Source organism: Podarcis gaigeae (genome assembly GCF_964106915.1).
Source record: "Podarcis gaigeae genome assembly, chromosome: 4".
Classification (NCBI taxonomy): domain Eukaryota; kingdom Metazoa; phylum Chordata; class Lepidosauria; order Squamata; family Lacertidae; genus Podarcis; species Podarcis gaigeae.
In genome coordinates this window covers 24,157,243-24,175,322 of record NC_139677.1, presented here as the reverse complement: position 1 = coordinate 24,175,322, position 18,080 = coordinate 24,157,243, and the positions used below count along the sequence as shown (strand labels likewise).

General features: G+C 39.1%; 1 protein-coding gene across 2 annotated transcripts in view; it reads right to left on the bottom strand.

The window, feature by feature from the left end:
• Positions 1 to 1,686: 1,686 nt before the first annotated feature.
• TM9SF2 (transmembrane 9 superfamily member 2) overlaps positions 1,687 to 18,080 on the bottom strand; it is a 29,262-nt gene continuing 12,868 nt past the window's right edge. For both annotated transcript variants that reach the window (XM_083735302.1, XM_083735303.1), the window contains exons 5-17: positions 17,791 to 17,920; positions 16,586 to 16,710; positions 15,750 to 15,864; positions 13,611 to 13,690; positions 13,403 to 13,511; positions 11,933 to 12,065; positions 10,571 to 10,690; positions 9,895 to 9,952; positions 9,148 to 9,307; positions 8,626 to 8,777; positions 7,966 to 8,077; positions 6,240 to 6,411; positions 1,687 to 2,983 (exon numbers count right to left, since the gene is read on the bottom strand). In XM_083735302.1, the coding sequence (XP_083591428.1) occupies positions 2,916 to 2,983; positions 6,240 to 6,411; positions 7,966 to 8,077; positions 8,626 to 8,777; positions 9,148 to 9,307; positions 9,895 to 9,952; positions 10,571 to 10,690; positions 11,933 to 12,065; positions 13,403 to 13,511; positions 13,611 to 13,690; positions 15,750 to 15,864; positions 16,586 to 16,710; positions 17,791 to 17,920 (1,534 nt within the window). In that variant the 3' untranslated portion in view covers positions 1,687 to 2,915. The remainder of the gene's footprint in view (positions 2,984 to 6,239; positions 6,412 to 7,965; positions 8,078 to 8,625; positions 8,778 to 9,147; positions 9,308 to 9,894; positions 9,953 to 10,570; positions 10,691 to 11,932; positions 12,066 to 13,402; positions 13,512 to 13,610; positions 13,691 to 15,749; positions 15,865 to 16,585; positions 16,711 to 17,790; positions 17,921 to 18,080) is intronic.

Below are 18,080 nucleotides of genomic sequence, written 5' to 3'. Positions count from 1 at the left end.
TAGCAGGAAAGTGATTTCCTGATAAGAAAGGCTTTATGTGTCATTTTCACATGAAATACTTTTCCCCAGCAGACTAAGCACAATTTTGGTATCAAATGTTTTGTTTTCACCTGATGAGTGCTTTTATATATCCTGTCAAATCAACAGGCTGAACACCCAGAAGTAATTGTGCCTATTCCCCTCATGATATTCTTTTTATATGCACATTTCTGAAGTTCCTGAAAATGTTTAATGTATGCTAGGAACATAGCTGTTTTAGATTTAATGCATTTAAGACTCCTTCAAACGTTTCTTTCATTTCCCCCTTGTTACAAAGTCAGTGTTTCACATTGTATTTGATGCAAATAGAATTAAATTAAAAGGCTTTTAGAAGAGGAGGAAAAAAGTAATGTCACACTTTAAGTTTCAGAAACACTTCTAAAATGTCAATCCCTGGTGACAGTTGGTAGGGTGAAAACTTTTCTTTAATTCTTAAAAGCTTTTTCATCAAATATTTTTGTTCAGGCCTCTGATATATATAGCTGGGTTCTTACAACAGAACTTCTGTGGCTGAAAAGATCTCAAAACGATCCGCAGAATTTTCAAAGGTCTCCCCTCATTTCCATCTCTCCTACGAACTCAGGCTATATCTTTTAAAGGAGATGTAACTCACCTCCCAGAGTGCAACTAAGTCATATTCTGGAAAAGAAGAATTTACCTCAGAAAACCTGATTTGTGAAGTACGCAAAGCTTAGTTTCTCACTTGTGACACAGCTCTATCTCCAACTTATAAAATTGGCAACTTCATGGTAATGCTGACTTTACATGACTCTAATGCATATGAGAAAAACATGTTTCCAAGGTTTCCAAGGAAGACACAAGAGGCAAAGGGAGCCCAGGGGTCGGGAGGTTTCTTCAGACAGGATAGGACAAAGACCTGAAATGAAAATGATGGCTGGAACAAGACAAACAGAAGGAGCAGAAGGACAGAAATGGGGAAAGGATGCGGCTATGAAATGGATAGAATTTTAAGCATAGCAAGATATTAATAGAACAGAACAATTGGTTGGGGGCAGCAACAGAGAAGCCTGGTATTCTTTTGGAATACATTCCCTAGGGTAGCCCACCAGGTCTTCTCATTGCATTCATGAACATGGTCAAATTATGTTCGGTTAGGTCAGGCTTCCTCAAACTTGGCCCTCCAGATGTTTTTTGGCCTACAACTCCCATGATCCCTAGCTAGTAGGAGCAGGAGTCAGGGATGATGGGAATTGTAGTCTCAAAACATCTGGAGGGCAGAGTCTGAGGAAGCCTGGATTAGGTTTTAGGACAGACTTTTGGTATTTGACCGAAGTTTGATACTGCTTGGCCAGTGGGATTTTTTGGTGGTTTGAGTTTAACTTGTGTACTATTTTTTACCAGTTTGGTCGAAACCAAAAAGCAAGATAAAAACAAACTGCCACATAGACGCAAAGGGAAACAGCTCCAGTAAGAAGCAGAGAGTGATTCACACTTTCCCCATCAATTAAGACTTAAAGGAAGGGAGGGAACCCTCCACAGCCGTCCTACACTATAGAGCAAAGTATGAGATTGGCTGTTCACTAAACCAGAATATACATTTGCTGCATGTTTTCTTTTTTGCTTTTTCTAACATACCTAGTTTAATTACAGAGTTGTAATGCTAGATTACAAGACCAAATTCAAAAGTTATTAACAAAAGATACTTTTATTGGATTTTAATATTCAAGCATTAGTTTATGATCTTTAGAAAGAATGTATTAGAAAAAACATAGGTTCTTTTCTCCAATCAGAATGTCTGAGCCCAAAACATGCAGTTTAACTTGGTTGCAGATATGCTCTTGTGGGAGACATGCAGGCATTAACGTAAACTCAAACCAACTCAACATGATAAACATGTTTCCATTGCTTTTTTCCAAGGATGCATATGGGTTAATGTCAATTCCACATCTAGCAAATTGAACCGTTCTATTAAAACAAGACAAATGGCATTTCTGCTTGTGTATGTCCAACCCCCCTAATCCATTCTACATAATATGAATCATTAAAATCTGTTGTGAGCACACTTGACAGTGCGTCTTCCTTCTCTGTATGCAGATCTTCTCAACATATTATCCAGTCTCAATCTAGTTACGCTAGCGGATTAGAACTGACAGTGTTGTGCAGTTATGAACAGTTACATCTATATAGGGTAGAGCAGATTAACAACAACAACAAAAAGTTAAACCAACCTAGAATTTAACAAATATAATCTACATATTTTTAAAACATATCAATATATCTGTATTTACAAAATTTCATGGGTTTATTTATAATATGTGATGATCCACTGAAAATGTTGATAGTAATTATTACAATTATGAATGGATAGATTCCCAAGACTCAAGAGGCACATGGTTCCAAAGGCCAACAACACTGGAACCTAATGAAGTCACAGAAAAAGTGAGGTGGATTTATGGCCATAACTCCAATATATAAAAAAAAAATCAGGAAAAGAAAATCAAAAGCAACACACGAGTCAACTTTCCAAGTCATGATAGAAAGAAGTTATTTCAATGGGGCAGGGGGATAATTAACCCCACTCAACAAGCCTAGAAAACTGTATTTACACCCGTTATTTATTTAGAAGTATCATTAAAAATTCTGTAATGTACTCACTTCTAGCCAGTCATTTAGAATTTAAAAGTTCTACTATAAGCAACATTTACAAACGCATACAATATTTAACTTCAACCTTCAGTAAGAACACCCAAGTGAAAACAAATTGCAAAGTTATAATACAAATGTTTTGGGTGGGCAAAATGTATATTCAGTATCATTCACAAGGTACAGAAGTCAATACTTCAGATAAAGCTTAAATTCTTCTTCAGAAGCGTATCATTATATTAGGATGATGGCTCCTATATTTTACAGTTTCTTCAATCCACTTTTACAACGCTGTATATTTTGGTCACAAACCAGAAGCATGCGAAGAATCCAATTGTTCCTACAAAACAGAACGTGAATTTTAAATTGGCAAAATAAACATCAATGGATCTGTTACAGCAGGGGTCCTCAAACTATGGTACGTGGGCCTACAACATGCACCAGTGCACCAGGCTCCTCAATCCAGCCTGCAAGCGGGTGGCAAGGTCTTTGGGCGGGTGCTCCCATTGTTCCCATTCAGCGCCTCAAGCAGCAGCGGCTCTGCCTCAAGCTCCTCCATGCTCCTTTTCCTAGCACCCGCCCAAAGACCTTGCCGCCTGCTCAGTCAGTCCCCGCACGCTGAGGTAAACTCGACATGGCGTAGGAAGGTGGGTGCATAGGGAGCAGTGCCAGCCTAGGGGCGGGGTGACAAAATGGCGGGCGGCACAGGCTCCACGCCGTTAAGACATTGAAACAAGAAGCTTCCGTGCCTGAAAGAGAAGGCATTGTGTATTGCAAAATAGGGTTGTGTTGATGCAACACAGCTGTTTATGCAGGAAGCACAAGGATGCAAATGAGCAAAGGATCCACGTGGCCCGGAAAAAGTGTGAAAACCACATATACCAAGGATGAGTTTACATTTCTGTTAGATACTGTAACACAGGGGTCCTCAAACATTTTAAACGGGGGCCAGTTCACTGTCCCTCAGGCACTCTTGGGGGCCGGACTATAGTTCCCCAGAGTTATTGACCTTTTTTACAGAAGGCTGCCCTTTTATGGAAGGTTGCCTTTCAGGACAGGACTGGGTACCAGCGCTTGGAGCACGTGGCGCCCGCAAAAAAAAAAGTCGCTAAAAAAACCAAGGCGGGACACCAAGGCCCACGAAGGATCCCACTGCTCGCAAAAGGAGCCGGCGCTAAAAAAAAAAAAGACGTGTTGTGCATCAACACAACCCTATTTTGCAATACACAATACCTTCTCTTTCAGGGACAGAAGCTTCTTGTTTCAATGTCTTAATGGGTAGCTGTAGAAGCTGGAGTGTCCTGACTTATTTTTAAAAGGAAGTCTGTACCAGTCAGATTTTTATTTTTTTTAAATCTCCAGTTAACAACATCCTACATTACCAGGAGATTAGTGTTAGTTAGCTCCCTCAATTAGTGTATATTTGAGTCTATATGTAGCCTGAATTCAAGACACTGTACCTACTCACAAATTACGATGAAATAGCTTGACCAGTTCTGAGTGAAAGGACATTCCTCTTTATGTCTCCACACAGTGAGAAGGCACACTGTAAAGCCTCCTTCTATATGAATTAGTGGGACAGAATTAAGTCCCGCTAAATTCAAGCAAGAACATTTCCAAGGTAATTTATGCAGGGTGGTGCAATGCAGCCTGAGTGTATTTTGTTATTTTGGTAGATATATACATAGTTTTGATGCTGAAAAGCACAACCAAACAGACCATTTGACTTCATAATTTTTGGCTGATTTAGAACCCAGGGTAGCTGAAGATATTGGAGAATGGGACATTTGATAAGTCTGTTCATGGCTGGGAAATAACCATATGCTCCAATAAACCAACAGACTACTGCTTTTACAGCCCTTTGAATATTTAAATTCCTGAGTAGTCAAAACCTGCTTGACAATGGCACATTGATTTTATGCACCTGATTATTCACAAAAAGTATGTACAAATAGACTTTTTAAAAAAAGTCACTTGAAGTCTGCGTTTCATGTAACTGAGAATTAATGAGTGTGAATTTTTGCAACTTTAGATGACTGAAGATAGGTATTGTTCCATTACATGTTGCAAAGCTTTTCTATGTTTATGCGTCAGGTTCTAATTCAAAGTTATGTATGTAATGTGTTTGTAGTGAAGAATGAAGGTTTAGCAATGGTTCATTCATGATGGAAAAATTCAACAAGAACTGTGAATGATACTGTATTATTTTTTTCCATAGTAGCTAAGCCACTGATGTTTAACTGACTCATTTACTCCGATACAGTATTGTGGGCCCAGCTGTAAGTCAGATTTGTCACATAGCTCCCAGTATTTTGCCTGCTGTGTCTGATCAATGACCTGGAATGCAGTGTGAGAAGCAAGTGCCCCAAGCATGTGCTACACCGTCACAGCAGCAGGGCACCGTCAGAACCCTTCTTGAGGCTGACCATTTTTAACAGATGAGTAAGCAGCAATATAATAGTTTTGATGCAACAATTATGAGTTTCTCTTTTTAGCTTTTATATCATCTTGACACAGGAAGCCAGATGCCTTCGGGGCTTGTGTGTGTAATTTCGATCACTTGCTAGAATGATCTCATCCAAGCTTAATGAAATTTACTATGTACGTATCCCTTAATGCACAGCCTCTTTTTTCTTGTAAACAGCTACGTTTCGGGGGGGGGGGGGGAGAAGAATCCCAATGCACAGTTATCGGCATATAAAACTGGAAAACGCTACAAAAAGTATTCCAGAAAGCAACAGTAACTTGTGCAAAAAAATTAAAAAAATGTTTAAGATACTAAAATGGTATCCAATTAACTTCTTATATTTTATAGCCATCAAGGTTTTGACGCCTTTTCTCTAAACCCTTACAAGTGGAGAAGAATGTTCTCCAAATAGTACAATTCTCTCTGTATAAAACTTCTAACAGTCCTTAATAGGTAAACAAATGCAAGCATGCAACAATACAGATTAAAAAGCGGAAGGGTTTGTATTTTGCATTTTCAATCAAATTCTGAAATGGCCCCTAACTGTGTTTAGGAATTATACAGATGACTGCCAACGTTCAGCAGCCAGAGATGCAGGTAGAAAGCAGAGGAGCAGGGAAATGAACATAAAGATGTCCTGACTACAGTTAAAGATCCCACCTTTATGTCACGACAACTTGAGGTCCATAGTCCACATTATAATAGACAGTTACAGATAGGTAGTAGTGTTGGTCTGCCATAGTCAAAACAAAAAAAATTCCTTCCAGTAGCACCTTAAAGACCAACTAAGTTAGTTCTTGGTATGAGCTTTCGTGTGCATGCACACTTCTTCAGATACACTCTGAAGTGTATCACAGTGTATCTGAAGAAGTATGCATGCACACGAAAGCTCATACCAAGAACTAACTTAGTTGGTCTTTAAGGTGCTACTAGAAGGAATTTTTTTGTATTAAAATTGACAGGCACACAAGTTTGTTTGTTTTTTAAACAAGCAACCATAGGGATGTCCGTCAAACAGTAGTATGAAGAAAGTTTGCACATGGCTCTAGAACTCTTAAACTGTATTGTGTGAAGCACCCCAGAAGAACTCTAATATAAAGTCTCAGTACCAAAATATATTCATATTTACCTGTGAAAAGGAAGAAGATCAGTACCATTATCATAGTGTAACCAAAGTATAAAATGGTGCTTGCTGTACCCGTAATTTGAAGTTTGGAAAAGAAGTAGTGTACTGCGTATATTAGAAAATAAACAGCGGTAAAGCCACTGGTGAGAAATGAGCGCCACTGCCAGTGATAATCCTAGAACAAAGAGAGAAATGGTTGAAAAACTGCTAAATACTTGTAGACCTTCTGGGCTACAATCAATCAACTTACGTGCATGAGAATATTTGCAAACCAAAGCAACATAGACTATATATTTCATATCTAATAATGATGACCCTTTATAAGGTTTTAATAATTTTCTAAGATGAGCTACTGGCAATTGATTGTGTAGAAAGAGACCATTTGCGAATCAATAACTTATTCAAATAAAATACTACAGGGATGCCCTTCTGAAGGGAGCAAACACATTCTAAGCTGACATTTGGAGCACCTGCATTTTGGAGCAGCTACCACAAATGTTCTAGGACAGTGCCAGGCATGTAAAGCTGGGGGTAGAGGATTTCCACCCCCACCTTCCTATCTCTAACACAGCAGGTATGTACTGCAGTCCAAGTACAGATTCACTTGAAATGTAAAATGGGATTAGCATTAAGAAAACCAATTGAAACCATGGAGCCTGTTTTTGGTAATATTCCACAGCTAGGTTCTTTTGGTGATCAGCAGCAAGGCTCCATTTACTGTATCTGTCAATCACACCATGGAAAGTTTTAGTGTCAGAGAGGACAAAGCTGTCTTTAAAAAGAAAAAAAGAAGAGGCACTTAACCCCAGCAGCTGATACGATTTTAAAGACAACCTGTTGGGAAATTGATGGAGATCGTCACCTAATCGGGTTAAAACGATTCAAAATATTTGAAGGTAAAAACATTTGATTTATTTAAAAAGATGCTTAGGTTGCCTCATAGGATGTCTTCTCTAAACAGCCAGCAATGAAAATGGCAAGTGTAAGCAAGCAATAAATACAGATTAGAATGCACAACCCATCTTAAAAGGGCCATATATTTCACATTTCTCGGCCCCAGCAAGTTTTAGCAGTTATTACACGATCTATTATATTTGAGTCAATACATAAATCTGGAGTATACCCTATGCTGTCCCTAAAACATGAAGTAAAAATTAAGGAACCTAAAAATACGGTTGAGCAAAAAATGGGGGTGGATGATATGATGATGATGATTCCTATACAGTCGTACGTTGGATCCCAAACGTCTTGTGAGTTAAACGGTTTGGCTCCCGAATGCTGCAAACCCGGAAGTGAGTGTTTTGGTTTGCAAACATTCTTTGGAACCCAAACGTCTGATGTGGCTGACCCAGCTTCTGATTGGCTGCAGGAGCTTCCTGCAGCCAACAGGAAGCCGCGCCTTGGCTTCCGAACATTTTGGAAGTCAAATGCACTTCCGGAACGAATTCTGTTCAACGTCCAAGGTACCACTGTATTTATATGGGTACCTACTCAAAGTTTTTTTTTTTGGGGGGGGGATTTTGGCCTCGCTCCGGGCACCATAATACCAAAGTCTGCCCCTGGTCCTCAATACAAACGTAAGTGGACAGAGCACTTTATGAAATCTCCCTCCACCATTGTGTAAAAGGAATAACAACTTAGGAGCCAAGTCATTGATTGAATCCTTTTTCCTAATAATTTAAATCCCCCCAAGACAGGACTGTTGCAAGAAAGAATTCTGTAGGCTTACCTCCGCACACAAGTGGAAATAGCAAAGTAGAATAGTAGCCTCAGAACACGTGATAACCAGAATAATGAACACCAGAAACAAGAAGCCAAACATGTAATACATCTGATGAGACCTAGAAAACAGAAGTTTAAGCATAACAAAAGTAGTCTTGGTGACGTTTACCTGGCCATTCTAGCATACAAGTGGCAAATATTGTTGAACTCCAGCATCTGAAGACTGCTCAACCAAATCCATTAAGAGTTTATGGCATAAAACTACTCCCATGTTTAATTCATCTCACAGTTGCCCATGGACTTTAGGGCCATAGACAAAGATTCCCCACCAACGAACTGTCTCACCTAAGACTGGTAAGACCTTCTGTGACATAAGAACACTAAAACCAATGTCAGACAGAGGTGTCATGACACTCCAAGACCGGCATCAGGCAACTTTTGGTTGGATGGTTTCAAAAGCCTATGGCCAGACAACTACATACTTGCAAGCGTAACACAGGCTTTATATGACATTAAAGCAGAACAGTCAAAAGCTTTGATAATGGAAGAAAGCAGAGAGAAGTGCAGAAAACAAATACAAGCTCTTTTTTTAAAAAAAAAACAACCAGCAAGTTGAAAAAGTACTTTAGAAGGCATCAAACATTTTTCAAGAAGCATACTGGCTTACCATATGCTATTAAGAATGAAGAAAAGTTGTATGAAGATGCATCCGAAGGGCAGAATGCCTCCCATAATGATACCAGGTAATGGCTGCGTGTAAAATGACTGTTCAGGAATCTGACGAGGAATCTGATTAGTACGAACTGGATGTTCTATGGCCTTTAAAAGATATAAACAAGGGTGGGGAAGAGACTTTCTAAATAATCTAAATTATACTAAACGCCACAAACAGAAGGAAGTACTTAGTCAAAAGAATTTACAATCCTATGGCTTTCTAGCACAATAAAGGAAATCCAAGCTAAATCTCATCTAACAAGGTCTACCACATTCAGAATGGTTTTCTTTGCTTTGAATCCTGTTGTTTGAACATGCTTTATATATACACAACTCAATCACTGAAGACCCCAAAATCCACAGCCTTCTAAAGGACTTGACCCACCATTTGTTTTCAGGCAGTTCAAAAGGTACAAGATATGTGTGCAGAGAAGGTGAGTAAAACATCTTAAGATCAGAAAGACAAAGAACTTACATTCTTCTTGAAACCAAAGTAGGCCCCAATGAACGTCAGTGGTACAGATATGCAAAACCAGAGGGCTAGAACGGCAACCAAAGTACCAAATGGAATGGCTGCAGAGGAATGTTCTCCCCAGAGAATCAGATTCATGATGAAGAAATCGGCAAACACAATGCTAAGAGAGAAACGAGATTTAACAATTAACTCACACTTGATTAATTTCAATGTTATTGAAATCATATCACTATATGTCTAGCTTAACGTTGAGCCCAGGTGACATGTAGAAAATATCAGGCAAAGAGGTCAAGCAAGCCTTTCTTCCTTAATCTAACAGGACTGAGCTCCAGCAGGAGTTGACGTTTCAGTTAAATAGCTCCAAATATATGTCTGTCTTAGCTCCACTTCAGGGGATGACTGCTTGCTGTGATTAAGCAGAAAGATTTGACATAGGCATTGTATAGTATATGACACCACAGATGCAGCGTGGTCTGAGAAGCAGCCCAAGGAGTAAAATAAAGAATCAATGAAGAGAACCCCTGTCTTTTTAAAAAGTACTTCTGTCTTGCTGGCACTGCTTAATCGACTTTTTTCATGTGGCAGAAGGAAACAAGGTTTACAAAAAAACCAAAAAAGGGCACGAACTGTGCATAGCTCTGACATGCAATGATGTTGCTGTGTTTTACTTATGTTGCTGAAGACTCACCAGTTTTAGCCAAGCTTCTCATATACCTATTTTAATAGTAATCATAGGAATTAACTTACCCAGGGCAAAGGAAGGCTGTCAGCAGAACATTTGTCTTCCATTTTTCACCCCCAAATGCTGTATGAAAAGAAACCCAAACAGCACCAATTAAATGACAGGTACTGTACAAACATAATTCCCTATTTATTAGAACAGTTTAGACAGGCACTTGAACTTAAAGTTCAGTTTTGTTATTTGTTTTTTCATCTTTATTAAAACAAAATTTTGAAAAATTAGACTGATTCAACACACCGTACTGCATTATACTAAAAGTGAACACTGATTGAGAAGCTCAGTAAAGCAGTTATAGGTTTAACTTTTGTTTTATCTCCCTTTCAAATACATATAGACCAAAGCAGACAAAAGCTGAATCAAACTTCATATGTCAAACAAAATGCAATTTCAAAAGCCACTGACAGTCTGATTTCCATAACAGTATGTCAGTTACCTCTTCCCCTGCAAGCAGATCCAAGTAAGAACAATTGACGTTAGAGTTAATACAATAAAAGAATATCCAACTTGAAAGTTTGCTAGCTTGAGAACAATCTAAACCTGCATGTAGTCTCTCTTCAGTCTTAAAACATTTTTCCATCTTGCCCAGAGGGCAAACAGGATCAGAGGGGAAATCGCTGCTGTGATGATAATTTAGACTAATGAACTTAAGTGCTGTCACGTTAAATGAACTTTTGTACTTACATTTGTAGAATCTGGCAGCAACGTAACCTGCTGGGGTTCCAAGCAGCACCCACAGGACCACAGCACAGGTCATTAATGCCCCCCGATTTGCAGGTGACAAAAACCCAAGGCAAGCAAAAACTGAAAAAGGAAATACACAATATTTAGAGGCCTCTTAAAGATATGTGTGCTTCTCATGTAGACTACCTTATTCACATCTGTTGTGCACAGTGCCTAGGAGTGGTGGCACAATAGTATATTTCCCCCTTTTTTCCCAGAGGTTTCAGATTTATTACTTTGTGAAATTCAATATATTTAGGATTTGTGCAGACATAATGCTCCCTGATCTCATCATCTATCCACAGTTCAAGTAGCCTGAAGAATACTGCAAATCTGATGAATGCAGGTGTAGTTTGATTTTGAGTTCCAGGTCACTGTTCCATTTACGCCTACGTAGGGCCAGAGTTTACGCCTACGTAGGGCCTACGTAGGCCCTCCTTTTCTACTTTGTGGGAAGAAGGTTTTGTTGGCATAGTATGTAATGAATTTTAATATTTTTAACTATTGATTTTAGTGTTGATTTTTGTGCACAGGCATGGTCCTCACAATAAACGGATTTGATACTTTGAATACTGCAAATCACCTCTGTGAACTTCCTGCTGGCTCCTACAACATCCATTTTCACTTTTGGAACCCACTACAATAGCACTATCTGTATACTGGCATAAAATGTGTTAAAATGTGCTAGGGAGGGGGGATTATTGGGTTGTTTTTATTTTTATCATGTGTTTTGTGTTTTGATATTGCGATTTTATGTTGCAAACTGCCCTGAGACCTGTGGGTATATGGCGGCATTCAAATTTAATTTAATAATAATAATAATAATAATAACGATAATAGCAGTAGTAGTTACCAACCAGAATTCTTATTATTTTATTTTTACATTTAGATTCCATGTTTCCTACAAAGAGCTTAAGGTGGTACACGTGGTTTCCTCCACATTTTGTTCTCATGTGATATGTATTAGGTCAAAACATGTGACTTGACTGATGGTCGGCCAAAGAGCTTCATGGCTGAGTGGGCATTTGCATGAACCCTAGTCTTCTGGGTCCTGATCAGTTCACCACTCTAGCTCTCAGCATCAAAGCAGTTTGAGAGTCAAATCTCCTATGTGTGTTTATGTATGTTTTGAGGACCTTATGAACATCCAGCACTAGCAAATATGCCTCAAACCAGGAAGGGTGAGGTAGATACATGCAAGGGAAGGACAAGGAGAGAACAAGCACATTGCGTGTTGTTGATCATCTAACCAAGGTTAGGCAGAAGAGCTTTTAGAATTAAGGGGCACTGCTTCACCCATGTATCCCATTACTTTATACTTACATAGAGTAACAAAAGTCATAATTAAAATCTGTGTTCCAGAGCCCAGAAACACTGAGAGTAGCATTCCTTTTCTTGGAGGCCTAAATATGTCACCATGAACCAGTTTCCAACCAAATTCTTCCTGAGCATCTTCCTGAAAATTAATAAGCCAGTTGAGGGGTTTATACACACAATTATATATATATATCTCTAACTTCATCCCTCCAAATTTACAAACTCTGCGTATGGTTTAGATAAAATACTGAAATATCACACAACACCAAACATTCAAACTTTATAACTCGGAAACCAACGAGTAACATACAAATGAGACCTCAGAACTTCGTTCTTTCAACCTTTTGGGACATAGTAAAGTTGGACACTTAGTATGAAGGTTCTTGTTGGGGGTGTCTATGGTCTACGAGGCTTCTCCCCAGTTCTGTCCCTGGCCAAGCTGAAGCAAGAATGCCCTGAGTCATGCAATCATTGTAGCCAGAGTCACTCCCCAACAGGAAGAAATCCAGTGTGTGCTGGGATGACAATCTGAAAATCTCACTAGTCTTGGCAGGGTAATTCAAGGGGATACATCAGGCTTCCTCAGCCTTGGCCCTCCAGATGTTTTGTGACTACAATTCCCATCATCCCTGACTACTGGTCCTGCTAGCTAGGGATCATGGGAGATGCAGGGCAAAAACATTTGGAGGGCCAAGGTTGAGGAAGCCTGGGATACATCGTTCATCAAAAGAAGTAAGCAAAACCATGGTAATCACCCAGCTTCCCTTGGTCTGTTTGGGGTAACCTTTGCAGAGATTGCATCTGTGCCCAGCATTACCTTATGGAAAACATATAAGATGGCTTTGTACGGACAAGGCTCGCAATTCAGATCCCCTGTGGGCTGTAGTTATTGCAACTGGGAAGGCCTCTTATTAGTTAACTGTCTCAATGGTAATTCCTTCAGGTGTTCAAGATGCCTGTGATATCCAAGATTAATCATACTCGGACTAGATCTAATGAAACCAATTGACTTGTTATTTATGCCCGTTGAATTCAATGGATCTACTCTTGAGTATGACTTAGATTAATAGCACCCCATTAATATGTATTATTTTCACAGAAATTGAGCAGACTGTGTTCCACTTTTCCTTTTGACAATATTAGACACTACTATGTCCTAGCACAAAATTCTGTCAGTAACTATTGTTGCAAAAGGAGTATGTTTATATCAGTTAATACAGTTGCGAGATCAGCTGGTTTTTATTTGCTGTAAGCCACAATGAGTGGTGTATTTATACTTGAAGGGTAGCATATAAACGTTCTAATAAAATGAATATACATAAAAGCTATTTGGGTACAGATAAAGAGTTAGGTTGCCAATATGCTTATCAGAACATGACTGAGGCAAAGACATTCGCAACATTTCTAAACATGAATATTTAGAAGGCAATTTAAAGCATTTCTTTTCCAACTTGTTTTAAAAAAACTTATACTTACAGTAGAATCCATCTGATTATATCTTGCAATGTCTTTATGCAAAGTTCTTAGCATGATCATAGCAACCATCCCAGACAGGAAAAGGACAATCACAAGAGAATTCATAATGCTACAAGGAAACATGATGGCCAGTTGTCAAACCATTATCTTTTTTACCAAAAAAAGTGCTCCAATATGTTGAATTACAAAATGAAAACATTTCCCTTACCTAAACCATTGTATATGTGTGTGAGGCATGGATTCTAAAATGTAATCCCACCTGGAGGCCCATCTGATTTCATCATTTTTCTGAAGAGAAAATGGTTAATTTTTAGATGTCATACAACTGAAAGAAAATTATAACGGACTTGCCAAGTTTTTATACTGAGAATGGCAACATAACCACTAATATATATATATTGCATAAATAATTCTTGGGGATCATGAACAACTTATTTTCTTCTGATGTTATTTACATAGATACTATTTTCAGTGGAACCGAGAAATCACTAGGATTCCTGGCAACCAACATCATTATGATTTTCGTCATAATATTCAATATTTATAGAATACTTTTAAGTCTTCAAAGAGGCTCATAATATGCTCATTATCTTGTTATAATCCTTACAGCAAGCCCTGTAAGTTAAATCAGTATTATGACCCACCACATTGCTGAGGAAGCACAACTAAGGCTTTGAGTGCCTTACTTAAAAGTTTATCTAGTGAGTTCATGACAGACACAATATTTGAATTGTGGATTTCTAACTCACCATGCGACACCTCTCACGTTCAAGATCAGATGTCAAGAATGTCAGCTAAAACATATTCTTTTTGAGCAAGGAATTGCTTCACTAAAATATCAGACATGATAATGAACAAATAAAAGATGACAAGCAGCTACCATTGCCTCTATACTTCTTGAAGGCTATATTCTGCATAGAGACTTCTCACTGAAGTTGCAATCCTCTACATAGAATCATAGAATTGTAGAGATGGAAGGGATCCTAAGGATCATCTAGTCCAAACCCCTGCAGTGCAGGAATATGCAGCTGTCCCATACAGGATTCGAAGCTGCAACCTTGGCATTATCAGCAATGTGTTCTAACCATCTGAGCTATGTGCTTGCCTAGAAGTAAGTTTCACTGACCACAGTGGAACTCACTTCTTGAGTAAACATGTATAGCATTAAGCTGTAAGGTAAAGGGACCCCTGACCATTAGGTCCAGTCATGACCGACTCTGGGGTTGTGGCGCTCATCTCGCTTTATTGGTCCGAGGGAGCCGGCGTATGTGGCCAGCAGGACTAAGCCGCTTCTGGCGACCCAGAGCAGCGCACGGAAACACCGTTTACCTTCCCGCCGGAGTGGTACCTATTTATCTACTTGCACTTGACATGCTTTCAAACTGATAGGTTGGCAGGAGCAGGGACCGAGCAACGGGAGCTCACCCCGTCGCGGGGATTCGAACTGCCGACCTTCTGACAGCAAGTCCTAGGCTCTGTGGTTTAACCCACAGTGCCACCCGCGTCCCAAATACCATTTTAGTGTAGATCCAATATAGAGCAACCAGGGGCCTGCTCACCCAGTGGGACTTCTTCCTCTCCTACCACTATGGCTCCCTGGCACACTTGCAAAAGCTACTCCGGAAGGCAAGCAGATTTCTGTCGCTCAGGCAAGAGGCCATCATTGGCTGTCTTCCTTTGTTAGGATTCCAAAGAATTTTAACTGAGTAACATCTATGACATTTTCTACAAAAGTTATTTCCCTAGTTAGCCTAGAATAATGCAATAAAAAAGTTTAGATGAATCGCCTTTCTTAAGACGTTTACTAGGATTTCATTAGTATTTCATAATGCCACTTTTTAAAATTCACCTAAGACAGCTCAGTCAGTAGAGCACAAGACTCTTAATCTCAGCCCCACGTTGGGAAAAAGATTCTTGCGTGGCAGGGAATTGGACAGGATGACCCTCATGGTCCGTTCCAACTCTGCTATGAATTTCTGGTATAAGAATCACCAACAGAGTGTTATTTTAAAACCTCAGAAAGTACCGTATTTTTCGCTCTATAAGACGCACCAGACCACAAGACGCACCTAGTTTTTGAAGGAGGAAAACAAGAAAAAAAAATATTCTGAATCTCAGAAGCCAGAACAGCAAGAGAGATCGCTGCGCAGTGAAAACAGCAATCCCTCTTGCTGTTCTGGCTTCTGGGATAGCTGTGCAGCCTGCATTCGCTCCATAAGACGTACACACATTTCCTCTTACTTTTTAGGAGGGAAAAAGTGAAGTCTTGTAGAGCAAAAAATACGGTACTTTCCAAATCATGCCCTCTCCAGGAAAAGAAATGGGAAAAGCCAACAAGAATACCAACCTCAAAAGTAACTGAATATGTGTAGGGAATTTTGACATTTCCAGAAGCAAGCTTGTTACTTAAATCCATAGGTGGTCCCGTGCAGTCTGGACTGTCAGGATTAGTGTGCTTGTAACTGTTTAAAAAACCAAAGACAATAGATTTGAGTGCAAAATGCAGTTGTTCTGGCAGCAGATTTTAAATAACCAAACTAGGAGGAGGGTATTTGGTGGCCTGAAAGGGACTAGCTCCCCTGCTTTAAATCATAGTTTGAATTAAGAAATGGCTTAAAGTGCACATTGCTCAAAGGTCCCCACAGTGCTCCTTCCCCACTTCTTCATTTAACAAATTAGGGCTGTACCAAACCAGAGACTGACTTGATGTTATGTGTGAACCAGCACTCACGGTTTGGCTTTCCCCCCTAACAAACCATGTTGGCAAGGCAAGGTCTGTTTTTTTAGGAGAGAAACAAACCTCAAGTGCTGGTTTGCACATAATGGCATGGTATCTCATCTACTAGGAATAAGCAGGGGAGGAGTGACTCGTGAACTTTGGGGCAGCAAAGCCATGATTAAATTGTAACTACGGTGCAGTTTGTGTTATGTGTGAACTGGGCCTATATAAATGGGATCACAATGGTAGCAATGTTTACTAACTAGTATTGTATATACTTGTCTAGTATTATTTTTCCTATTAAGAATGAAAACTCTAAAGTGTTCTCTCCCTCCCACTCCTATATCTTCCACTTAACATGAAGTCCACTGTGAGGAGTATGTTAAATTCCCTTATATCTTTCAAACCAAGTTATAACATTGCCAAGATGCCACGCAGATCTAGTAATAAAACTAAAGGCTCACCTTTTTGGTTCAAGTTTAGCAGCTACTAGTCTTGCGCTGGGAGCTTCATTTTCTACCATGTGGTAGGCTATTTTGATGTCCACATGGTTGAATATGTAGAAGGTGTCATGTTCATGGAACTCAGACTACAGAAAAAAATATGTAGAAAAAACTTAATCAAATAGGTGGATGGAGCAGCGCACAACTGGGTATAAAATAACTCCCCTCCCCTTCATCATCATCATCATCATCATCATCATCATCATCATTATTATTAAAATTTATATGCCGCTTGTTTCAACAAACCACAGATAAGATTAACCACATTTTATTTTGGTTTGAAAATCACAACAAGCTGCACTTCATCTAAAATGGAAGTAAAAGCTTCCAAACTCCTTTTATAGTTCCACAGAAGGGGGAACACATCAGCCCACTGTTTGCTTCCTGCATTCTCAAACTATACATAAAAATGAGGTAACTGTGAAAAGCCATTTCATAAGATTCCATTTTTACACAGTCCAAGCTTTAAAAATTGATCCCACTTCTCAGGTTTAAGAAATTAAGTCTCCTTGCAGTACAATAAACAGCATTACCATTAATGCTAATTTATGAACTAAGCTGACTTTTGTATACAGAATCATGGATGCTGGGAATATCCCAACAGCCAAACTTTCAGGAACAACAACAACAACAACAACAACAACAACAACAACTGGGAGCTGAAATCCAATTCCAAAGAAATATATTCTGTCTTTCAGAAACAAATTCTCCTCCACGCAGAGACTGCAAATTAGTTTGAAAATTCAAACTGGTTCACCAGAATCACTAACGGATAACATTACCTGTCATCCAATTTTTCTTTCATGCAACAATTCTTTTCTATGTTCTTTTTATGCTGTTCTAACACCAACTGCTTTAATAAAAGGGGAAGGCATAAGGTGTGGAAATTAATGGTTTCATGGAGCAGACTTAGGATATGGGAGGAAGATGTCAGGCTGAGAAGCACAATATAAAGCAGATTAGCTGCCTATTGTTATTAGAAATAGCCTTTGTCCATCTACGCCTCCTTCCTTCTACTCCTCCATGATAACTCAGTCATTGCAATGGTGTCAATGCAGGCTCCTAAAAATAGTATACTTACACTGATAACAGCAAAAATTTAGGAGGAGGGGAATCAAGCAGCATAGTAATCTTGCACGCATTATTTAAAATTTATTTATACATACATTGATAACACAGGCATCTTTGGGATGTCCATCTTCTGTTAAGTAACAACCAATGGGAAATCCAGGATTGCAGAACCTTTGGTTATCTTCCACATCATAACACCAAGTTACTGGCATATTATCCACAATCCTATAAAATGAATAAGTAATACAGTATTTTCAGATGAAGCCTGTATCATTGAAGATGTACCACAGCTATAAATTTTGAGAAGAACTTTATCTGTCAAGGCAAAATATAGATTCACTAACAATGTTAGTAATAGTTACAGATAGGTAGCCGTGTTGGTCTG